Source organism: Triturus cristatus, chromosome 3_2 (genome assembly GCF_964204655.1).
Source record: "Triturus cristatus chromosome 3_2, aTriCri1.1, whole genome shotgun sequence".
NCBI lineage: Eukaryota > Metazoa > Chordata > Amphibia > Caudata > Salamandridae > Triturus > Triturus cristatus.
The window spans coordinates 306,072,382-306,098,443 of record NC_140584.1 but is presented as its reverse complement, the minus strand read 5'-3'; the positions used below and the strand labels follow the sequence as shown (position 1 = coordinate 306,098,443).

Here is a 26,062-nt window from a genome sequence, read left to right as displayed (position 1 = left end):
GTCATTTGGGCTTTGAAGGTCAAAAAGTATTCAATAACCTACCACAAGTCCAAACCCCAGCAGGAGCTCAAGAAGGTTGGAATGTGTATGCTGAAGGTTTAGCGAGACTCTCAAGAAAGTTCACAGAAGAACCAAGTATACTTCTTGAACGTTTTAATTTTATGAAGAGAAAACAACATATAGATGAATCTGTAGAAGATTACATTTCAATTCTGAGACATTTAGCATCCACATGTAATTTTGGAGCCGTATTAGACACATGCCTAAGAGATCAATTTGTGTATCACTGTGCGTCTACAAAAATACAAGAAAGGCTATTAGGGTGCAGAGACCCAACATTGAGTGAGACAATAGAAATAGCAAAGGGAATAGAAAGGTCCATAATCTCTTCAAAGGTTATCTCTAATGATCTTCATTCCCCAAGCCCATCAGTATCAATAGTTTCAAATGACGATGTTCAAATTTCAGCCATAGACACCAGAAACAGGTTTAACAAGGTTCCCTTTAGAAAACCTAATAATTTTTGTTTTAGATGTGGATCTCGAAATCACCTAGGCAATAACCCAAGCTGTCCGGCCTCATTTAAATGCTGCACAAAGTGTGGCAAATTGGGACATTTTATGTCAGCTTGTAAGTCTGGTAAAAATATTGTTAAAGTAAGCTCAGTTGAAGTCACACCCAACACATGTGCTCAAGATTTGGGTCAGATGTTTCTTACAATTCCAGATGACAACATAGAAGATATTTCTATAAAAGGACCATTTTGTCAAGCAACTATATCTAATATTCCCATTGAGATGATGGCTGACTCAGGTGCACCCATCACGATCATTTCTGATGTTTTATTCGCAGAAAAGTACAAAGATAGACAACTCTCTCAGTCAGACGTTCATCCTAAAGCATTTGGAGGTCAAAATATTGATATGTCTGGTTATTTTATTGATATCCTTTCATGTTTAGGTAGAAAGATTACAACAAAAATATATGTAGCTATCAGAGGGCAAAACATAATTGGTTGGAAGGACCTGGCTAGACTAGGTATTATGCTTATCCCTGGGGCTGAAAACCCAATTGTCCTTGCAGAACAATCTATCAACTTCATTGAGAGTGAAGTTGAAACCGATGTTGCAAACGTAATCAACAAGTTTAATGAAGTATTTTGTGAGGTCATTGGCAACATAAATAAGTTTGAGCACCTGATTAAACTCAAAGAGAATGCATCTCCGGTGGTACACAAGGTAAGGTCTGTCCCTCTTAGTGTCAGGCAGGATCTCAAGACCCTACTTGACAAACTGTGCAAGGAGGGTATTATTACAACTACTGATTCATCAAAGTGGGTCAATCCAATTGTTATTGTGAAGAAAAAGACAAACGAGATCCGCTTATGTGTGGACCTTCGCACTCTCAACAAAAATATTGTAATTGATTGTCATCCTTTACCCAAGGTTCATGATCTTTTAGAAAATCTGGGCAAAGCAAAAGTATTCTCACTACTTGATCTTAGATCGGCGTATCACCAGATACCACTTGCCAAAGAGAGCCAAGACCTGACAACCTTTATCACACCATTTGGCGCATTCAAATATTTGCGCATGCCATTCGGTCTTGCCTCTGCGGCAAGTGTATTTCAAAAATTCATGGACACCATTCTCAAGGGCATATCTGGAGTACAGGCATTTCAGGATGATGTTCTTATTTTTGCAGAAACCAATAGGGAGCATAATCTTATTTTAGCGAGAGTGTTGTCTGTGTTTAAAAATGTTGGCATTATTCTTAGGAAGGAGAAGTGCAGATTCATGGTTGACAAATTAGATTACCTAGGCCATAGTATCTCAAAAGATGGTATAAGACCCAAACTCTCTCTTATTTCTGCTATCAGAGATAGTACTTCCCCAAAAAACAAGGACACTCTCCGATCTTTTTTGGGACTTTGCAAGTATTACTCTCGGTTCATTCAAGGTTATTCTGTGATAGTCCAGCCACTGAGAGAATTATTGTGCAAGGGAAATACTTTTGTTTGGTCTGAAGAAGCACACACATCGTTTTGTGAAATCAAAACTTTAATTACCTCTGAACCTATTTTGGCACCCTTTATTTCTGGTCAACCCTGCTATGTACCTGTAGATGCCAGCCAATTAGGTTTAGGTGCTGTCTTATCGCAGCATTCTGAAGGGAAAGAACACACTATTGCCTATGCCTCGAGATCTCTCCTTGCATCAGAAAAAAATTACAGCACAATTGAAAAGGAGGCACTGGCCTGTACATGGGCAATCGAGAAATACAAAACATTTCTTTGGGGAACTAATTTTTACATTTTTACTGACCATAAACACCTCATTTATTTGCTCAATGGAAATGGCACAGGCAAGGCTTCAGCTAGATTAGTGAGAATTCTTTCAAAATTTAAAAATGGCGGTAAGAATGGACGGGCAGATTGTCTCTCAAGGATGCCCATTGATGACACTTCATCAAGTATCCATGATGAAGTGGAATGTGTTGTGGCTCTCATTGGTGACATTTTAGTTGAGAACTCTTTGGTCACCAAAGACTCATGGTTGGCCGCACTTTCTGATGACACTATCCTTCAAACTGTCATGTCTTATATCAAATCAGGTTGGCCTCATGAAAGAAATCTATCTGCCTACATTAAACCCTATTTTCAGGTATCGGATGAATTGTCTATTGTTAATGAATGTTTACTCCGACATGATTTTTTGGTCCCTCCTACAAATTTTAGACATCTTCTGTTCAAGAAGAGTCATGAAGGACATATGGGTGTGTCTGCCACCATTCGTAATCTTAAACAGTTCTATTGGTGGCCTGGTCTGGATTCGCAGGTGAGAACGTGGATTTCAGACTGCAATACATGTCTTATTTCTGATAAGCATTGGAGGACATTTGAGCCTAACATTCATATGGTCCCATTACCTGATTCGCCCTGGGGAAAAGGTTGCTGTAGACTTTGCAGGTCCATTTGATCTGCTTCCTGCTAGTAAGAGACATCTTTTGGTATTGATTGACTATTTTTCAAAGTGGGTCTATTTTGATTTGGTGTCCTCCCCTGATACTAATGCTGTTATCAAATTTTTGAGAAGTGTGTTTGATATTGAGGGTCCTCCAAGACAAATTGTGACGGACAATGGAACACATTTCAGGTCTCATCAGATGTTAACATTTGTGGAGGATTTTCAAATCAAACATCTTACTGTGGCACTTTATTCTCCTTCCTCTAATGGACTAGTTGAACGCATCAACAGGTTCTTTAAGGAAGGAGTTCAGACTGCTCTGTCTTCTGGTTTACAAGTTGAGGAATTTTTAAAAGAAAAACTGTGGACCTTTCATAATACTCCTCACAGTACCACAAATATATCTCCTTTTAAGCTACTGTGCAACAGAGTACCAAATTCACATCTGTGTCCCTATTGGGTTAAAGATATTACTAATGCTGATGTTACTCATATGGGGAACTTACAGAGAGTTCAGGAACAAGAAAAATGTAAACATGATGCTATTTCTTTACATCATCACGATTCTAAACACACCAAAGACATCCCATTTTTTGTTGGTGATTGGGTACTCATTAAAAAACCAAAGAGAGTCAAGAAAGGAGAGTCCAGATTCACACTACCTGTCAAGGTTATTCAAGTGGCAAAAAGTGCTATTTTATTAAATGATAGGGGGTGGTGGAATAGGAGAAGTCTTGTTAAAATCACAAATGATCAAGCTTTGAAAATCATCTCTACAAAGAAGAAAAGTTTTTGTGCTTCAGACTTTGATGGATTTAGTTTTGGCATGGACTTTTTCTGTGACAACTTTCCCTCAACCTCTTCGGACAGAAACAACATTGCATCTGGAAATCTCTTACATAATGATTTTCCTACTGTTATTGATTCAGAAACCGCTTTGTGTCATGATCCTTTACCCAGTGTTTCGTCCTCATCCAATATTCATTCTGCAACGGTCTCTTCTAGAGTTGCACATCGTAATGTTTCTGTTCCTCAAAGATTTAAAGATTATTACTTAATGTAAGTTAGTTTGCACAGTAATAGGTCCTTTACTACTTTAGTCAAATGTTTAGTTTCTTTATGCTAATCATTTTTTCCTTAAGTATTTTTTATGTGATTTACTTTCTTTCCTGTTTTGTTTAATAAAGGAGAAATGATGTTAAGGTAACAAGTCGCTCTTTCCCTTTAAGAGCGACTTGTTATTCACGCGCTGGCACTTTGGTTTCTCGAGCGTCTTCTCCGCGCTCTGTGTATCTTTAATATGTCCCGTTCATTCCATGGTTGTCGTTGTGGCTGCCTGTAACTGTTCATTCAGGCAGTAGCTTCGGGAGCTGTTGGGTGACCGGTTGTGGGCTTCCTTCTTCTGTACTACGCTACTTCAAATAAACACCTAATCTTTCAAGTGCAACTTTCAAGAGTATTTCTTCATCTTTATAGATACCTAACATCTAACTGTTGTGCAAAGTTTAAGCTAATAATAAGGTCGGGGCAGGTATTTTATACGCTGGTTCCCCTGTTCAGATGGATTTTATCCCTGGGAGGAGCATAAGGTACAATATTAGGTGTTTGACACATTATGCATGCTGTCTCATCTTCGGTGGAAGGCATGGCACTGGTAATTCTAGACCTGGAGCGCACCTTTGACACAGTTGCATGGCATTATATATGGGTGATCCTACACCGAATGGGCTTTGGCATTGGGTTCATTAAATGGGTCTGGCTATTGTATCCTGACTCTGTAGCTAGCATGCGAACAGGGAGTGTAGCCACCATGCCTTCCATAACGGCAAATATAATAATGTATACTTTGTCTCACAGTGCTTGACTACAGAGGGCATCCACAGTATTCCCTCTGTGGGGTCCCTTTCCAGCCGCTGTTGGGTAAGAACAGATGCGTGAACTTGACAGACTACTAGATTCGCTGCTTATACGTTTTATACATGTGTGGCACTTTTTCTGGGCAATGGCATATGCATGTGTTAGCAGTGGGGTGATGCTAGCATTTATCCTCACTTTTGAGCACCAGTGTATGATATGAACCTTTAAAAGTGACAATTCTACTTTCTGTGTTGTGTTCTCTACACCATTTGGCATATTGTCACAGATTATCGATTATGAGTGAACACACAACAAAAAACAAGTACATAGAGTGTGTGTGTGTGTACTTTTCATGTAGTTGCTTATTAGGATGAAATTTGGAGCAAGTGGGTTTCAAATTTACAGAAGATAGGTATCCAGTTAATGGGAAAAAAAACCCAGACCTTTCATAAGGCGTATAACATACTACTGAAACATGTTTAACAGAAGAAATCAACAATCCCTCTACACGTCCCAATGCTTTGTTTTCTTTTTTCTTTAAATTCCCATAGGGAACTGGAACGAAGTTAGCCCTAGTCACCTACGGGTATTTTCACTGTCTTATGTGGCTCCCACTATCATTTGTGTGCAGCAAGCAAAAAAGATCTCCACAAAGAGCTCCAGGACAAAGGAGTTCATCCACACTTTTAGTAAGTTTGGATGAGGAGCAACCTGATAATGAAACATGCCTTCTAGGTTGGTGACTCAGGGTTTACATCCTTTTTAGTTAACACACCCAAATAGGTAGAAACTGTTGCCTCTAGTCAAGATAGTACGGATTAGGTTCTTTGTCCGCAGTGTCTTTTTGAATTTCACTACTCGGGGTTACACAGTGCCTGATGGTGTCTAAATTAATTCATTGTTATTTCTGACAAGGGTGGGCAGCAAAGGTTCGGGTTCTCTGCAGCATCAGAGAGCTGCTACTCTGCCTTGCTCCCAGTCACCATATTGCCTCCGGAAGTAGCCCTTTTTAGGTCTCGCCTGATCCAGCGCATGCGCTGGTCTGGCGAGACTTTTTGTGAGGGCTCAAAAAAGTGCTACCACTGTAGCCTAGAGCTACAGTGCATGTGCGCGGGCGCGCGCGCCTCCCTTTCGCGGCCGTACGGCCACTTTGATGTTCTCCGTGAGCCAGGTTTTTTTTTCTCCTATTTATTACTTCTATGTAGTAATGTTGGCACCCGTGCGCCGCCATAACTACAGAGCAGTAATAAACAGAAACAAGCATTGGCATAGCCAATAGGTCTCGCTTTTGGGACCTTATAAGTATTTAGTTATGCAACTGTTGCATGGCTAAACACTTATAAGGTCCCAAAAGAGAGGACTAGTGATGTAGCAAAATACTTTTTTATGTGCTAGAACTAATTGGTAGATAATTGATGTATAATCACAAGGACATTAATTGTTTGCTGTACTTTGTCACTTTGAGCATTAAACATTTTCGGTGATGCGGCCCAGTAGGGTGACCCGGTAGCATAAAGGGGCGGTCTTCTTTTCTCTGAACCCGTGCTCTGAGAGGTCATTCATCATGGAGTGTTTTCCTGTACCAGGGCTATAGATTGTTTGGCAGTGGACAAGTGTCTGTACAGCAGCAATGGGAAGCCACTCAGTATGGGCAGTAGACATCTCTGTACTGGGACCCTAGAAAGAACATCATGGGACGTGAGCAGTTTCTATTCCTGAGACAGGTTGTGTCATGAGACTTTGGACGTTTCATTGGACTGGTAGGTGACCCATCATGATATTAATGCTATTTTACTTTATTGGGATCCTTTGGTTGTGACTCTGATGAAGCAGTACTGTTCTGTGGCTCTGGGAGATGAGTGCTTCCTCTCTTTTGATCTTGATATAATGTGTTCTGTCTTTTACAGGTGCTGTTTAATGCCATCATCCCAGATCATGCCGCAGATGCCTTCTTTCCTCCACGCCTTTGTGAACCAGGCCTCTGTGATCATCTGGTGGAGTGGCTTCTTGGTGGCTTCACACGCTGGGATGCAGAGCATTTCCTTTTCATTGCAGAACATGGGTACTTGTTGGAACACAACTTTGCCTTCTTTCCCCTATACCCATTTAGCGTACGGGCTGTTGCCCAGTTCATATTGTGGCCCCTCCAGGACCTCCTGTGCCTCCGCAGTCGCCTGATCCTTGTGGCTGTAGTTTTGAACTGCTTCTTTGCCTCCCTGGCTGCAGCCGTTCTTTACCGGCTTGGCTGTGTGGTGCTTCAGTGTCGTAGAACCGCCTTCCTCTCCGCCTTGCTCTTCTCCCTCACCCCAGCTAATGTCTTCATGGCTGCTGCATACTCCGAAAGCTTCTTCGCCTTCCTTACGTTCAGTGCCATGTGGAAACTGGAAAAAAGGCAGAGTTGGCTCAGCTGCCTGCTTTTTTCTCTGGCAACCGGGGTGCGCTCCAATGGAGTAATTAATGCTGGCTTCATCATCTATTCACAATGCAAGCAGATCATCTGTTTGCTTCAAGTTGGCCAGATGTCCTTAGGCAGGCTCCCTTCATTACTAAGGCTGGTTTGCAGGGCTATAGTCTCTATGATGTTCTCATGCTTTGTTATCGTACTGCCTTTCATCCTCTTTCAGTACTACGCCTACATTACCTTTTGCAAGCCAGACACCAGCCCTGAGCAAGCAGTTCCAAGTCCTCTGATTCAACTTGCTCTGGATGAGGGATACCGAATGGCTGACGTGAATGGGACCCTGCCAGAATGGTGTGCCTACAAGTACCCTTTAGTCTATTCCTACATCCAGGATGTGTACTGGAATGTGGGATTTCTGCGCTACTTTGATGTTAGACAGCTCCCCAACTTCCTGCTTGCAATACCAGTCATCATTCTGAGTGTTTGTGCGGCTTGGATGTACGTGGCTACTCTTCCATGGTACTGTTCAAGACTTGGACTCCTGAGGAAGCGGGATGTTGAGGACAATGAGACTTCCTTTGTAGGATTTCAAAGCCACAGGCTCTTTGTGTATATTGCACACAGCACCGCACTGCTCCTCTTCGGGCTCCTGTGTATGCACGTACAGGTAAGAGGGTCTGTTACCAGGGTGGAAATTAGGAAATGGTAGATCTGTTGGACAATCAATCAACAACACAGTGGCACTTTAACTGGCATATGTACTGCAGATGTCTTACAATGCTACACTTGTAGAATGCATAATCAATTGTATGTCTGTTACAGTTGCTGCTGTATATCGCATGATCTGCAACGTCCTGCCATTTAGTGTTCGGGTGGATATTTGCAAATTGTTTGTTTCCGAAATATGTTTCAGTTTATTTATTTATTTTTATTTTGAAAGTTTTATAGAGCGCGAACAAGATCCTTGCGGATATTAAAGCGCTATACAGTTAGTAAAGTTCTTTATACACCAAATAATGTAAATCAAAGCACGTATACATAACGTCTTGTAAAAGCAAAATATTAAGGTACAACACAGAAACTATCCCGTTGTGTAAGACAGAGGGAAGATATAATGTCTAGGTTGCTTAGATGGTTCCTTATCAACATAAGGTTAGTAGCGCGGGTGCGATTGGTCTCGAGATTAGTATAGATTTCTATAGACCATGCTCAGGTAAATTTGGCCATGAGAAACGATTTTTACTTCCTTTTTGAAAGAAGCAGTGGAGGGGTTAAGTCTGGTTTTTGGGGGTAAGGCATTCCAGATTCTGGGCGCCATCCCTGAGAAGGTTCGGTTATAGGTTTTCTTCTTGTTGAATCTTTGCGGTTTCAGTAGTAGGTTTTCCGCACTTCTTGAAGCTCTGAACCCACCAGAGATCGTCAGTTTCTGTGCCAGATAGCCGGGTGCATTGTGATGCATGGCTTTGTGCGTCATACACACTATTTTCAAATGAATTCTGGCTTCGAGAGGTAGCCAGTTCAAGGATTGTAGATCTGGGGAGATGTGGGAACTCCTTTTAGAACCAGTGATGAGTCTTGCTGCAGCATTGATTGAAGCTCTTAACGGTGCCGTTGAGGCTTTGGGTAGGCCACAAAGAGAGACACTTCCGTACTCCACTCTAGGTATAACTAGAGCTTGTACTGCCTGCTTGAAGTCATTGAATGGTAGGACGGGTTTCAGCTTCTTCAGTGTGTTTATCTGGAAGTTTGCTCCCTTTGTAGCATTGCTGATGTATTTTTGCATGTTGAGGTTACTGTCAAGAGTTATTCCTAGTGATTTCGCTGAGTCCACGATGGTAGGTTGAACGTTGAATGTCGTAAGATGTTTAATCCAGTCTTGCATTATGAAATGCAGTGTCACAACCCAACAGAGTCGATGCTGGTCTCCTGACTCAAAAACCTCAAAGAGGACTTATTGTGAAAGGAGAAGGCCAGTCTGGAATTATAATAGGCCAAGCAAACCAATTCCTGAAACCTTGTCCTCCGATGCTTTCAATGTTGCGGAAGAACATGCTACAGGGGCCCTCTGGGAAACCTTTACCCAGGACATTGGCTACACTGAAGACACCCAAACCCCGTCTAGCATCAGAGTATCGATTAAACACTTCGCCTTCCTCTATTCCCTCGCCGCGGGGTTTAACCTCAAAAAGAGTCTCGCTTGGAGTCTTCTCTGGACCACCTCTCTTGAGTGAGCCAGGCATCGGGCCTTGAACCCGTGACCCAGAGACCTCAACAGACTGCTTCTGCCACTGCCCCAATTCCCACTGATAGCCTACCTCAGTTACAGAAAACCCTTGATTCAAAGGCTCCGAAACTCGACTCCAAGATATGTGTTTTCAACCCAAGGCTGCAACCCTACACCTGTGGTGCCAAAGTCGGCTTCAAAGCCGGTTCTGAGACAACTCTCAACTATGTCCTCAATGTCGAGAAACACAAGCCCAGCTATTGAGCTTCCAGAGGTGCCGGTCAGGCAATGGAAACTTCACACCCACCCAAATGCTGGGAAGATTCTGTCTCGGCTTCTACAACACAAGGCAGACCCTACACTCCTCATGAAGATGAAACTCACATTTTAGGAGGCAGTTTCAGAGGAGCTCCAAACTTACCCCATCCCCAATAAGCACATTACCCTGCTCCATCCCCTCCACTGAGCCCTATTCACCCACTACCACAGTCACCACGGAGGTCACTTTTGCCACAGAACTCAGCCCACACACACTGGCTCTGATCATGATAGCCATTTTGATCCCAGGACTCCTACTTTGAAACAATTTCACCATATGATGGGGAGGATCCCTTGTAGGACTACTGTGTTGATCTTCAGAACAACATGAACATTGAAGGCTTCCCCACCCAATGACAAAAGCACCTTCTATGAGCAGCTGATGATGGTGAAGCTCCATGTGGTGGTGGAGGAGGACTTTTTAGTTGAGACCTTTTCGAAAACAGAAAGGTCTGTGCAATTCCTGCTGATGCTCAGGAGCATGACGAGGTGCATGGCAGAGAACTTAAAAGAGCTAGTTAAAGTCAGGGTGATGACACCAAAAAATTAGGAACAATACAAGCCAGTTCAGGATGACCCTATCAACATCGGGTCATATAGCTCCAGACTCATTGTTTGTCCTCACACTTTGCAAGAGAGCATACCCACATGGAACAGGAGACGCACCCCCTCCCGACAAAGAAAGCTGTAAAATTGACACAGTTGGAAAGCCGGTCTGCTGTGGGGGTGACAATGCAGTAGCACACAGCCAAATGTGTTGGACTTCTCTCACGGTATGACAGATAACATTGGAAGGCGATGGAGCATCTTGTCAAACATATCCCTGAGGCATAACTCAAACGCGTAAGGGTGCTAGTTCAGGACAGGAAAATCACCAAAGCAATAATGTATTATGTACTAGATGCAGCTGATGCTGCTTCCAGCTAAGGTAATACCAACATCATCTTCCATAGACAGACTTAGCTCAGGGTCTCTAGGTTTTGTCCAAAGGTCCGATAACATCTAATCAATATCACCATTGATGGTGAGCACCTCTTCGAACCCCCAGTGGACACAATGTTGGGAAAGATCAATAAAGACCCTGATACTGCAATAGCCATAGAAACACTGCAAACATAACTTGTTAGGTGTGAAATTTGGTGGAAACAAGTGTGAGGTAATCTGAAAGCTGCAACACTGCAGAATTGTGTGTTTCAGCAGCTTCAGCGCTTTTAGAAGGGACAGTCCATAAGGGCAATGGTCGAGGAAGAGGTAGAGGAGGCTCTGGAAAGCGTGCCCCCTCCTCTAAGGTGTGACTTAACAACCACCCCCCTCCCCTTCCGCCCCAATCACACAAAACCTGTTGGTGGTGGGGAAGGGAGGGAAATAAGGCAATTCTTTCCCCAATGGGAGGAAATTACCTCAGGCAAATGGGTCTTATCTGTAGTAAGCAAGTATACTGCTCGGAGTTTCACACCATGCCCCTAAACGATCCCTCTCACTGACATGTTAGTTAGAAACATCGTCTGTTGCAAGAGGAAGTACAGGCACGCCATAGCAAAGGTGCCATCAAACTGATGACCCCACACCAGTAGGGCCAAGGGGTGTACATCCATGTAATTAACCATCCCAAAAAAAGATGGCACCTTGCAACCTATCCTTGACCTCAAACCACTAGGGCTGTTAAATCCACTTGAGGTATTTGAAGATTACTTAATTCCGCTGCCCTACTCAGAAGATAACCTGGTAATCCTCAGTCTCAGAGACTCCTCCTTTCACATCCCTGTTTATCCGGCACGCCATTGCCAACTCAGGTTTGTGGTAAGTGGACACTACCAGTTTTAAGATCTATTCTGTGGGGTCCCAAGGGTCACAGTGCGTCTGCCATACAGCGCCACACCACATATTTGGACAATTGGCTGATAAAGAGCCGCAGCTGTCAGCAATGTCTAGCACACACTCTGACAGTCGTTTTGACAGGCTAGGATTTACAATTGGTGCCTAAATGTCCCATCTCTGCCCTCAGCAAATATAGTCCCTTTAAGGAGCAGTCGTGAATTCTGTGACGGGCACAGCTTATCCCAACCAAGCAAGGGTGGTGGCTTTTCAAATGCTGCTTCCGTTTTCTCAGACATCACGCCCTCTACCAGTGAGAACGGTCATGCAACTGTTGGGATGATGACCTACTGCATTGCCATAGTGCCACACACGTGGTATTGGCAGAGGCCAGAGTTCAGCACAATCTCAAATGGTGGAAAAACAAGAACTTATTACTGGGAAGACCGTTTGTGGATCCTCAGCCGCTGCTGACACTTACCACAGAGGCCTCACTTACAGTGTAGGAATCACAATCAAATTGCCACTGGAATATCTAAAACACAGATCCAGCTCTTAGCTGGCCATCTGTGAAGGGTGGAAGACTTTGCGGACCTGTTTAGCAGGATACATCAATAAGTACACAAATAGAAAATGAACCCCAGGTACTTCAGCAGTACTTTTCAAAATGGATGACGCCCACAGTCCATCTGTTCGCCACTGCAGGAAACTCTAAATGCCCATGCTACACACACCCACAGACCATGGGCAATGCACTATGAATTAACTGATCAGGGATATTTGCTTATGCTTTCCCTCCGCTACCTCTGATCCCTTATGCAGTGAGGAAGCTGAGGCAGATGTCCATGATGCTCATTCTGCTAGTCCAACCAGGGCAAAGCAACCTCAGTACTTAGGGCTACTGGAATATCTGTCCTCCCCCACAAGACATAACCCATCAGGGTCAGCTATAGCATCCAAATCTCAGGGTAATGGACCTTGTGATTTATCATCTGAAGTCTTTGAGCGTGGTTGCTACAGTTACTTGAGAAGTGTATGCATATTCTGTGCGAGGTTCACAACCCAATCACGCAAGCTTGTTATGCAGCACAATGGTAGCCTTTTGTCCACTACTGCATAAACAGAAACCCTGAAAGCATCACTTCAGGAGATAATGTGCCGTTTGTTATACCTTGAAAAGGCGGCATTGGCATACACATCCAATAGGGTTCATTTAGCAGCAGTGACTGCTTACATGCAGTACACACAACCTAAATCTTTATTAAAAATTCCAATCATCAAATCTTTAATGGAAGGCCTTAAGTGAGTCATTTCTCTAAGGACACGATTGGTCCCAAAGTGGGACCTTAATGTAGTCCTCCAATATAGGTCTCACTAGACTCATGGGACCCCCTTTTTTGAGCCTTTAAATACTTGTGAAATGCCGTATCTTTTTTGGGAATATAGCATTCTTAGTGGCAATCATTTCCTTTCATCCAGGTTCACAAGGATCGAGTTGTCCTGAGGACAAATCCTAATTTCCGGACAACTGGGGTCTCCCCATTTCAGGTCACTTATACTATTAATTTACAGATTTCTTTTCATACTTCCAAACAATGGCCAAAAGAATTATACACACCTTAGATTTTAAGGGCTCTAAAGTTTTACATTGACATCCATTCGTAAAACAAACCAGCAGTGTTAAGTTTGCACAACCCTTCTCGAGAAATCCAGTTTCATAATTTGGCCTTGTGAGATGCATAGTCAAGTGCAGCCAAGTCTGTCATACCAAAGCAAAAGGAACTCTGCATTCTGTGCTCACAGCACATTCTTCTATAGAAAGGGGAGCTACAATTTCTTTCCTAGGCAGCATATCGCTAGCACACACTTATGAAGTTTCTACATGGGCAAAACCGCACATTTTCACCAGGCATTAATGTATAGACAGCCAAGCCCGGCACAACGCACAAGGTGGGCAAATGGTACTTAGAACTTAATTCCAAACATTTGGTTCATTTGCTTGCTAGTCACTACTAGGGGGAGTGCCCTTCTTTAAAGTATATGTAGAGCAGCAAAACATAAATTGTTACTTATCCTGTAACGATCTGTGTGTAACTTATGTAGATTCACATGCAACCTCCTCGGAAGCAGGTTCATGCTTAAGATATTTTCACATTGCATACATTATAGTTTCATTAACAATGCATATGTAAACTTTTACTGTCCTGCTTCACTTTACTCCAGTTATCTCTCTCACTCACAGAGTGGAAACACACAATCTGAGATGGAGTTTTTGTCCTGGTGCATTGTGCGCTTTGTGGCCGGGGGGGAGGGAGGGGGAGAGGGTCATGCGTTCTCTCGAAACCAAAACGTATTAATTTATAATTTGAAGAAAAACAACTTACAAGTGTCCACACCCAACACTAAATGGCAGTCGGTTGCAGTGCAGTCACTCAATAGCACAACAAGCTATAAACTGTTTCTTACCATGTAATCAACATATTGTTTCTTTCCTTTATTTATAATTTGTTAGTCTGACTTTAGCATGGTTGGCTTTTTACTGGGGCTCCCTGAATGTTCCACTCTTTATCTTTTCTTCTTACAAGCATTGTGCAGTTTGGCCCATATGTTTATTGCTTTTTGTGGTAGTGCCTGTTGTCTCCTATATGCTACTAATTTCTGTCTTGTACGTGGTTTCCCAAATAATTATTGGACCATGTATTCCAAGTACCACTGCGAGAGACTGCTTCAAGTAAAAGGCTGGATTCGGTCCTATATTTCTCCAGTATTGTATCTTTTATAGATTCACATGCTTGAATCTTCCCTGTCATCATGGTGGGACTCCCACCGTGATGACGGGTAAGATTCAAGCATGTGAATCTATAAAAGATATCAATACTGGAGAACCACAGCGTACAGGTAAGTAACTTGATTTTTCTAAATACCCACTTAGCCCCTTCCCAAGTGGTTGGAAATGTGTGCAGCTGGAGGAAGGATTTGAAAAAAATTCCAAAACAATGTTCTCAATGTAAAGAACTTTAGTGGGATCCTCATGCAAGCATTTCTCTCTTATACATTAGTCACAAAGCCGATCCCTTGCAGTCCCTGCTTTTAAAGCACATTTGCACGGATAGCCTTGCAGCTTCATGTTTTTACCCTTTTTCGTGTTTGTTAAATTTCCCCTAGAATGGATGGTTTACCAATTCTCCTTTAATTTGCTTTGAGAAGGCACTGATATTTTATGCAACGTGCAGTTTCCAAAGGCACTAAAATAAGGCTTTTTTAGGATAACATTTTTTAACAGCTGAGTCCCCATGACCCAATGCTATTATTTGGGCAATTTTCATCCAGGAACAGCATTTGTTTGTTTGATCAGAAATTCGGCTGAGATGCATGAAGAATGAATTCCATTGATGTGTAGGAATGAAAGTATACTTACTTGTTTTCTGTCCCTTGCATTTTAATGTTATTAATAAACACTTGACTATCCCACCTATGGGCACAATACCTGACCACTTTTTTTAATGAAGAAATTATATCTTTGTAGAAAAGAGGAGCATATACCTATGCCTCTTGTGTCAGAAAGTGCCGTCTTTCTTGCATGGTATGCCCCCACGTTTTGCTGAATTGCTGATGTTCTTTGACTGAGTGTGCCCTGGGCTCCTGCTAATCAGGTACCAAGGGGCCTATGTTCCTTCCCTAAAATTGCATTGAAGCCTGAACCCAATTGGCATCTTTGGCCACATGTCATCCCCTGGTAAATGGTACCACAGGTACCCAGGGCACTGTGACCAGAGAAGGCCTCTAAGGGCTGCAGCACGTATTGTGCCACCCTTAGAGGTCTTGTACCCAGACACTCACACACTGCCTTTGCAGGCTGCGTGTCTTGGTGCAGAACAAAATGAAGAGTCGACACGGCACACATCTCTGTGTGCCAGTCCACAAACCACTGCCCTGGCATAGATCAGTCACCCCTCTGGCAGGGTGCACTATACAAGTGGTGAGGGTACAGGTGCATGAGCACTGTACCTGTACAGTGCCCAAGTCCATACTAGTGCAGTGCTGCCATTAAGAGTATATGGTGCTTACGAACTCCACAACACCATAATGGCTACACTGAAGACTGGGAAGTTTGGTTTCAAACTTCTCAGCACATTAAACCCACACTGATGCCAGTGTGGGATTTAATGTAAAATGCACAACGGAGGGCATCATAGATATGCCCCCTGAAACTCGACCAACTTAGTGACCTGACTGAGTGGCTGCTTCGTCTGCCACAAACAGATATGTTTCTGGACCCCTGGGTCGAGAGCCTGCTGATCTTGGGGGCCTGAAACAATGCACATCCTGGGACGAGGTGCCAACCTCCTCCCCCAGGATGGGCAGGGTTCACGAAGGGGAAGCTTCAAAGGCATGCCGCCTATGTGAGCCTCCCCAGACTATTTGCTGCTTTCAGCAACTGGTCCCCACTGGTTCTACCCCCCACTTTGGGCGGGAGAGCCGTCGGGAAATACAAGTGAGGAAAAGAGGTGTGCCCACCTCTTCCAACTCCACCCCTTACGTGGGGGAGGCGAGGTGAAGCACAACCTCGAGTCCCCGCCATCTTGAGGATGGGGGGACCCAGCCAACCAGGGACAGGCTCCTGCCCCCCTCCCACTGGAGAGTGGCAGAATAGGGGGTGTACCCACCCCAGGGAAGGGACCCATTGGTCCCTGCTCTTGACCTACCTGTAACGCCCCTAAATTTAGTATTTAGGGGGCACCCTGAACCTTGCTTCCTCAGATCCAGCCTGACAACAAGAAGAAAAACGAAGAGCCGTGCAGAACTAACAAAAGGGAGATGCCCACTGACTTAGCCCCAGCCCTACAAGCCTGTCTCCCCTCAAACCTGCGAAATCCCGGTGTGTCCTACAGTCAGCAACCTCAAAAACCCCGGAGGACCTGCCTGCCTTCCCTTCCAAGACTGCTTCTCCCATGAACACCGGGCTTGTTCAAACTGCAGCTTATGGCGCCGTCCGGAGACCACGAATCCAGCCCACTCTGCACCCGCCGAACCCGACCCGAGTGAAAAAATACCACAAGGAGGTCACCCTGGTAATCCTGACCCGAGATCCGGCAACTCCTGACCTGACTCAAGCCTCCAGTCGACGCCTGCAGTCTCAATCCAGAGGATCCCCTCTACCGCGACCAGAGCGGGTAAGACTTTCCGACGTCCCAAGGCACCCCTGCACCCGACGCCCCACGGCCTTGTGTGCCCAAATCAACGGTGCCGAACCAACCCAAGACATCCCAACTTACCCCTCGAAGTGGTGGTCGCACCCAGAAGATCCTCGTCCCCGAGCCTGCAGTGTTTCTTCTAACCGGAGGTTCTCCATTGAAAACAACAGGGCACCCTACCTCAAAACAGCACCCTGCACCCGGCCGCCCTAGTGCCGCTGAGGGTGCACCTTTAGTGCTAATTTGGTTCCCTTTTTGCCCTGACCTAAACCCTCAGAGCTTTGCTCTCACAACCCAGTGGCCTGCTTGCCAGCATGGACCAACCAGAGGCCCCCTATCCCCCATTGGATAACATTGGGCCTCAACACTCTTCACTGCTTCACTGACCCTGGGGGACCCCTGCGTCTAACCCCAGAACCTTAACTCCCACAGTCGATTACTTACCTGTGAACCGATAACCTGTTTTTCGTCCGTAGGATAACATTGACAATTTTCTTCCAAAAAGTTTCTAAGTGTGGAGTTTTGAAATCTAAAAATATTCTTTAAAAATCGCACAAATAACCAAAACGTATTTACTTACCTGTTTACAGGAAATGTCCCAGTGCTGAATTCAGGTATCCAGCACTGAGTAAGAAAAGTAACGTACAAAGTAACTTACCTCTAATTTACTGAAAAAGCCTATTCATTACAATGCACTGTTTTTCTTCCAAAAAACGACTGTGTGGAGTTTTGAAATGTAAAGATATTCTTTAAAAATCATGCAAATAACCAAAACATATTTACTTACCTGTTCTCAGGAAATGTCCCAGTGCTGAATCTAGGTATCTAGCACTGAGTTAGAAAAGTAACTTACCTGCAATTTACTGAAAAAGCCTATTGATTCCAATGTACTGTGTTTGCTAAGTGTTGCAACCTACTGCATCCCATGTAAATCAAACAAAGTACACATTCTATTGCATTTTCAAACTGTTCTATATTCAGCAACTTATTACTGAAAAGTATTTAATGCTTACCTGTGCCAGGCTTGTTTGGTTCTAAAAAATAAAACAGTATATTTCTTTATACAAAAACAATTGGCCTAGAGTTCAGTTCTTGAGTGTGTGAATTCATTTGCTGACTGAGTGTGTACATCAAATGCTTAACACTGTCCTCTGATACTGCCTTACTGCTCGACAACTCTACCACAAATAGAGAGTAAGGTTCTATCTAACTTTAACCTCTGCCTACCTCTGGGGTCACTTGGACTCTATACACACTTTACCTCATTTTGGTGTAGTATATATAGAGCCAGTTTCCTACATTGGTGGCAGCGGTGGGATATACAACTTGCATTTGTTGGACTACTTAGTTACCTCCTGATCACACGACAGAACTCTTAAATTGCCTTTAGAATTCTGATTTTGTCAAATTGGCATTTTTACCAAATTACTAAAAGTCTTGGTAGGGCTTTACTTAAGTCCCTTTAGAATTTTAGAAAATAAAAAGTCACTGTAGTCAAGGGTAGAGGGGTTAGAACCTTTTTTGTTAGAATGTCTCAAAATAAGAACCCAGCTATTAGTGAAGATAACCATAATGACATACAGGACATGGTCGAGGAGCTTGACCTCACCCCTTACCTTCACTTGTATTTCTAGGGAGTAAGGTCCTTATGTAAAATTAAAAACATAGCAATGGGCCCACATCCAACCAAACAAAGGCTCCAGGAGCTGTTGGCTGAGTATGCAAAGGCCCACTCTTCTGAAAATGGTGATGACCCACCAGAAGAGGAAGGAGGTGAGGAGGATGGATATAGGTACCCCCCTCCATCACTTCCTAGGGAAGGAAGGGACCCTGTACCCTTACTTCCAAGAATTAACCTCTGGGGACCTAGAGGCCACACAGGTGGTTCAGGTCCTGGTGAGGATATTGAGGGCAGCCTCAATGAGGACAGCCTTTTAGCAAGGCTGGCCAAAAGACTGGATCTAGAGTCCAGACTCCTGGCTAGAAAGAAAGAAAGAAAGGAGATGGGTTTAGCACCCATCAATGGTGGCAGCAATCAAAATAATAAGGATAAAGAGCAATCTTATGATCCTAAAATCCCCAAAGGGATTGCCCCTAAATTTGTGGAGGGCGATGACATCACTAAGTGGTTCACAGCCTTTGAGAGGGCTTGTGACATGAGAAAGGTGAAGACACCTCTCTGGGGGGCACTCCTGTGGGAACTGTTCTCTGGTAACTGCAGAGACAGACTCCTGACCCTCTCTGGGCCAGATGCTGGATCTTATGATCTCATGAAGAGAACTCTGATTGAGGGATTTGGACTCACAACTGAGGAGTACAGAATTAGATTCAGGGGGCTTACAAAACCCAAAAACCGTCCTGGATTGATTTTGTAGACTACTCAGTGAAGACACTAGATGGTTGGTTAACTGGACACAATATGCATGACTTTACTGGACTTTTACAATTTGTTTATGAAGGAACATATTTTAAGTAATTGCACAAATTAAAAGTTACATCAGCATTTGGTAGACCTAGGTCTAATTTCGCCCCAAGAATTGGGAAAGAAGGCAGACCACTGGGTCAAGACTAGAGTGACCAAGACAACCCCTTTTGTCTGATCGAAAGAAAGGGGTTACAAAACCTCCCCAGGGGAAAGGCGGTGAGAATCCCCAAGATAAAAAGTCTGAGTCTTCTAAAGGGCCCCAAAACCCTGCACAGGGGGTGGGTCCCAAAACACTCCCTATACTCCAAAACCATATAGGGGAAAGAACTTTGATCCTGCAAAGGCCTGGTGTAACAACTGTATGAAGTTGGGACACTTAACTGGAGACAAGGCTTGCCCTAGCAAAAAGGCCCCTAGTCCTACAGCTACAGCTACTCGTGGTGTAGTAAGTCTCCAGATGGGATCAACAGTGTGCCCAGAGCAAATCAGGTTGCACATTGAAGCAGTTCTAGTTTCAGAAGGGTAAGTTGGGTTTGCCTCTGTAGCTGTGTCGCCACCCAACTTAAAGAAATACTTACAATACCCTTGGATTAATGGAACTAGGGTAGAGGCTCTGAGGGATATAGGTGCCAGTGTCACTATGGTGAGACACACTGGTTTCCCATGAGCAATATTTGATTGGGCGTACTTACTCAGTCACCAATGCTGACAGTGTTACCACTAACCATGCAATGGCTACGGTGAGATTAGAAAGGGGGGGGGGGTTACTGGCCTGAAACAGGTAGTGGTCTCTCCAAAGCTACCAGCTGCATGTCTGCTTGGCAATGACCTGGAAACCTCACCCTGGGCTGAGGTTGAACTAAAAACCCATGCAGCAATGCTGGATATCCCTGAATTGGTGTGTGTAAAAACAAGAGCACAGCGCAAAAGGCAGTGTGAAAAAGTGTTGGAGCCTGAAAGTATGGCCCAACCTACCAAGAGAAAAGATAAAAAGACTGGGGAGCCAGCTTCTGTTCAGCAAAAGGATCAGGCCCCTTCTCCTCAGGGAGAGGACTTGGACACCCCATAGGGAACTGAGCCTATAGAGCTTGACCCTTACCAAGTTGAACTCTTGGGCCCAGGGGGACCCTCTAGGGAAGAACTGTGCCAGGGGCAGCAAGACTGCCCCGCTCTTGAAACCCTGAGGCAGCAAGCTGTTTCAGAAGCAAAGGGAGATGTCAGTGGTACCCACAGAGTGTATTGAGAAGAGGGATTACTGTACACTGAGGCAAGACACCCCAATCCTGGAGCCACCAGGAGAGTGGTAGTGCCACAGAAGTACAGGGAGTTCCTCCTAACTTTAGCTCATTGCATCCCCCTAGCTGGCCATCTGGGCCAAACCAAGACTTGGGAAAGGCTAGTTAGCCACTTTTACTGGCCCCAGATGCACCAAAAGGTGAAGGAGTTTGTCAGCTCCTGTATTACCTGTCAAGCCAGTGGCAAGACAGGTGGCCACCCAAAGGCCCCCCTGATACCACTGCATGTGGTGGGGGTTCCCTATGAAAGGGTAGGTGTGGACATAGTGGGTCTACTTGAACCTCCCACAGCATCAGGGAACAAACTCATTCTAGTGGTAGCAGATCATGCCACTAGGTACCCTGAAGCAGTTCCACTTAGGACTACTACAGCTCCTGCAGTAGCCAGGTCCCTCATTGGTGTCTTCACCAGGGTAGGGTTCCCTAAGGAGGTGGTTTCAGACAGAGGTTCCAACTTCATGTCTACTTACCTAAAACACATGTGGAAAGATTGTGGAGTGCAGTGCAAGTTTACTACACCCTATCACCCACAAACCAATGGCCTTGTTGAGAGAATCAACAAGACATTGAAAGGCATGATTATGGGGCTCCCTGAGAAACTCAAGAGGAGATGGGATGTCCTCTTGCCATGCCTGCTTTTCACTTATAGAGAAGTGCCACAGAAGGTAGTAGGGTTTTCCCCCTTTGAACTTCTGTTTGGCCATCATGTGAGGGGACAACTCTGTCTTGTAAAGGAGGGTTGGGAGAACCCTCTCCAAAAACCCAAACAAGATATTGTGGACTATGTGCTTGGCCGAAGGTCCAGAATGGCTCAGTACATAGAAAAGGCATCAAAAAATCTTGAGGCCAGCCAGGAGCATCAGAAGCACTGGTATGACCAAAAAGCTGCACTGGTTGAATTTCAACCTGGGCAAAATGTGTGGGTTTTGGAGCCAGTGGCACCAAGGGCACTCCAGGACAGATGGAGTGGCCCTTACCCTATCCTAGAGAAAAAGAGTGAGGTCACCTACTTGGTTGACCTGGGCACAAGCAGGCCACCCTAAAGGATTATCCATGTGAACCTCTTAAAGCTCTACAATGACAGGGCTGACATCACCATGCTGATGGTGACTGATGAGGAACAGGAAGCAGAGAGTGAACCTCTCCCTGATCTCCTCTCCTACAGCCCAAAAGATGGGTCAGTAGATGGAGTTGTCTTTTCAGACACCCTCACTGCCCAACAGCAGACTGACTGCAAGCAAGTCTTGCAACAGTATACTAAACTCTTTTACCCCAGTATTGGAACTTTCATAGATTCTCATGCTTTGTATCATTCCCCGTCGTCGGAATGGGAGCCTCGGTAAATAAAAACATATATATATATATATCATAACCATAGAAACAAAAGAGAAAATAGGCCTAGGCCTCATCTCATTTTGTAGTATATCACCCTCTTTGTGTAAAAGAGTCCAAACTTTTGCCAGGACCAATCAGCACAGCCTCACCCCTTGGAACCTTCCTGAGAGAGCTCAGAGCCTCAGATTTTTCTACCGCACGTTGTGCTAGGGAGTCTCCACTGAGCTCTGCTCAGTTTCTCAAAACTTTTACTATTAGACATCTTTATTTGCCATCTTTAGTGACATTATGCCAGAAAAGGAGAAGAAAGCCTTATTCAGACCTTGTGCTTCTTGTGGGAAGAAGAGACACTTTGTGGAAGATAAGCATGACAATTGTATTTACTGCTTATACCCGGAACACAAGGCCACAGACTGCAAAATTTGTCGGACCTTCTCTACCAAGACCTTGAGGGACAGAGAGGGTTGGTTGCTGACATGGCTGCAGAAGCTGAAGACCAGGACGGAGGTTCTCTCTTTGGCTGAGGAGGATTCAATTTCTGGCACCTCCTCCAGGAGATCTAGGAAGAGGGGTAGGTCATCTCCCTCCATCTCTGCGGAACCCCCTGTCAAAGCCCCTCACGGGATCTCTGAAAGGTCTGAGGAGGCTGGTCACATGAAATCTCCTCACGGAAGTGTAAAGGAGAGGCAGGGACGGGCTGCTGGTGTGGACGTAGCCCCTAGGGACAATAAGGAGGTTTCAATATCTTCTCCTCCGTCCCAAAAGGAGAAACCTGTGAAGAAACACGCTGCAGGAACTCCACAGACAGTTCCAGTGAAGAAACAGCGTCCGTCGACGCTGGCTAAAGCAGGTACGTCGACGACGATCTCCATAGTAAAGACTGTTTCCATGGGGTCGTCGACGGGACCGTCGACGATATCTACTTCATCGTCTACGACGGCTTCTTTCTCGTCTTCGACGGTGGTGTCGGCGACGAAGACCACGACGACGATGACGACGACGACGAGTTCGTCGACGAGACCGTCGACGGTTGTCCCGTCGACGATGAAACATGCTCCGTCGACGAAGAAGAAGGCTCCGTCGACGACCCTACCGTCGACGACGATTCCTGTATCGTCGACGACGTCATCGTCGACAACAATTCTCGCCCCGTCGACGACGGCTACCCTTCCGTCGACGATGTCATCGTCGAGTTCCTCGATGCTTGGAATCCCTTTGACGACGACTCCGTCGACGGGACCGTCGACGACGAAAAATTCAGGATTTGCCATCCAGAGGTTAAAAATTACACCGGACATGACTTCACCTAGGCGGGTCACGCCTTTGCCACCATCCATGCTTCTCGATGACTCGGAGGAGGAGGAAGAAGATGGGCAGTATGGGGACGCCTACAGCCCTTCAGATCTAAATGTGAAACAGCAGGACACGGATACTGAGGAGTTTTATGGTCCAGAGGTGCAGGAGGAGGGACAAAGCTTTCCACAGGAAGTACATCCTCGCTCTCTGAGGCAGGATATGATAGCCTTACCAGTGGCTCTAGTGACGGATTTGCAGATGATGCTGCAAGACTATAAAGCCCGTTTTCCGTCACTCCCAGACGTCCCACCGGTGCGCCCATCTACGTTGGTGGTACCGCGAGACTTGGCAATGGACTTGCCACCTCTGCCTAAGGACATACCTCGTACCGCTTCAAAAGTGGTACCAATAGTGGTTCCTCAGTCTTCATATTCGGAACCTGCCAATGAGGACACACAAGATATGGATACAGATGATGACGATGAGGGGCATGTGATCCCCCTTACTGATCAAGGGGATCCGGATGGGGACCCTGATGACACTGGTATGCAAGATCCGGATGCTGTAGGCCGGGAGACGAATGTATCGCCCCCAGCAGATATTGGGGGGTTCCATAATCTTATGGAGCGTGCCTCCAAGAGGTTTGGTCTGCCTCTTACAGTGGAGCAGTCGGACTGTTTCCTATATGACTTTAAAGCACAATATAGAAAGTCGGTCAGATCAATTCCCATCATAGAACATGTCTGGGATGAGGGGATTAAGACAATGCAGAACCCAGCGACGGTCATCCCGGTTCTTCCCCGGCTGGAGAAGAAATACAAGGCCCCTGAGGGCAGTCCTGCATGTCTTCTAGGACAACCTAAGCCGGATTCCGTAATATCTCAGGCCGCGCAGAGCAAGAATCCGTCCACTCCGTTAACCACGCCTCCGGATAAAGAGGGCAGGCGGCTGGACAATGTAGGAAAAAGATTCTCCACCATGGCCAGCTTGTTGGTCCGGGCGGCAAATTCTTTGGCTATTCTAGGCAGGTACGACCGCCAGATGTGGTGCGACATGGAGCCTTTTATGGACCAACTGCCAGAGTCGAGTCAAGAAGAAGCCAGGCAGGTTCTCATGGAAGGGGAAAGATGCTCTTCGGAAGTCATTGACTGTGCTATGGACATAGCCTCTACTGCTTTCAGGGCTTTGGCAGGGTCAGCGGTCTTGCGCCGTCAAGGCTGGTTGAAGGCGACCTGGTTTCGCCAGGAGGTCCAGAATAAGATCTTGGACCTTCCCTTTGACGGAGAAATGCTTTTTGGTAAGCATGTGGATGACGCCCTCCAAAGCATAAAGAAAGACACGGACACAGCTAAGTCCTTGGGATCCTTGAATTATCGTAAGGTGCCATTCAGAGGAGCACGTGGTCGAGGGTTTTCTACTTACAGAGGAAACCAACGTCAGTATTCCACACAATCAGGACAGTCCTATAAAGGTCAATACTCAAACCAACGCCAAGGTCATTCGGCGTCTTTCTCTCGTCAGTCCCAGAGAGGACGTCAGAATCGTCAGGGACGAGACAATGCCAAGAGGCAATAGCGGCCTCCTGGCTCTGGCTACTGTTCCTCCCCTACCAAGAACACCGGTTGGGGGCAGGATCTCCTTTTGACTGGACAGCTGGGTCCTTTTAACATCGGACCGGTGGGTCTTGAATATTGTTCAGAGTGGCCATACGTTGGAATTCCAAGATCTTCCTCCAACGAGAGCTCCGGACGCCCGTCCCTCAAAACATCTCCGACTGTTGCATCTTGAAGCCCACCAACTTTTCATCAAGGGGGCGATAGAACCAGTACCTCTTTCGCAGAGGAGCAACGGGTTCTATTCCAGGTTCTTCCTGGTTCGGAAGACGGAAGATACATGGCGTCCTATACTAGACCTAAGGGAGCTCAACACCTATCTCATCAAACTCTCCTTCAGGATGGTCACTCTCCAAGATATTCTACGACTACTGAATCCGGGAGATTTTTTGGCGTCCCTAGATTTAGAGGATGCATACTTCCACGTTCCGATCCACCCAGCTCACAGGCAATATCTACGCTTCACAGTAGGCAGGAGCCATTTCCAGTTCAAGGTGCTTCCGTTTGGCCTTCGGTCGGCACCTCGGATATTCACAAAGATGCTGGCACCAGTCGCTGCTTTTCTAAGGAAGCAGTCCTTGGAAGTGTTCCCATACTTGGACGACTGGCTCGTCAAGGCTCCGTCGTTCAAGGCAACTTCTCAGGCCGTGTCAACTTGCATTCGGTTGTTCGCCCACTTGGGTCTTCGGCTCAACAGGTCCAAGTCGGTGCTGATACCCTCCAGGTCACAAAAGTTCCTTGGGGCTATTCTGGACACAACACTATGCACGGCTCGTCCGTCGGAGGAGCGTCAAGGCAAACTGACCACCTCCGCTCGTCAAATGCTGCACAGGAGATATGTATCGGTTCGACGGTACAAGTCCTTACTCGGATCGATCTCATCCTGCATACCTTTAATACCGCATTGCAGGCTTCATATGCGCCCTCTGCAGGAGGAGTTGGACAAACAATGGCGCCAGGCAGAAGGGTCGTTCAACGACAAGGTGTGGATAACACCTGCTATGCGCAAAGCCTGCGAGTGGTGGCTGGTGAAGGAGAACATCGCAGGAGGATTAACGTTTCAAACCCCTCCTTCTCCTATGGTGGTGACCACAGACGCCTCCTTAGAGGGCTGGGGAGCTGTACTCCAGGAGCTTCAGATCAGCGGTCACTGGAGTCCAGCAGACAGCCTACGCCACATCAACCTCTTGGAGCTGATGGCCATTCGCTTAGCCTTGCTGGCGTTCCTTCCCAGACTTCAGAATCGTGCAGTGCTGGTCCGGACAGACAACACGACGGCCATGCACTATATCAACAAGCAAGGGGGAACAAGGTTGCGGACT

The 26,062-nt window shown here is 45.6% G+C and overlaps 1 protein-coding gene across 2 annotated transcripts in view; it reads left to right on the top strand.

Moving 5' to 3' along the window:
• The window catches only part of PIGV (phosphatidylinositol glycan anchor biosynthesis class V), an 86,942-nt gene that overhangs the window by 36,593 nt on the left and 24,287 nt on the right, over nt 1-26,062 (top strand). For both annotated transcript variants that reach the window (XM_085647727.1, XM_085647726.1), the window contains exon 3: nt 6,731-7,891. In XM_085647727.1, coding sequence (XP_085503853.1) covers nt 6,731-7,891 — 1,161 coding nt within the window. The remainder of the gene's footprint in view (nt 1-6,730; nt 7,892-26,062) is intronic.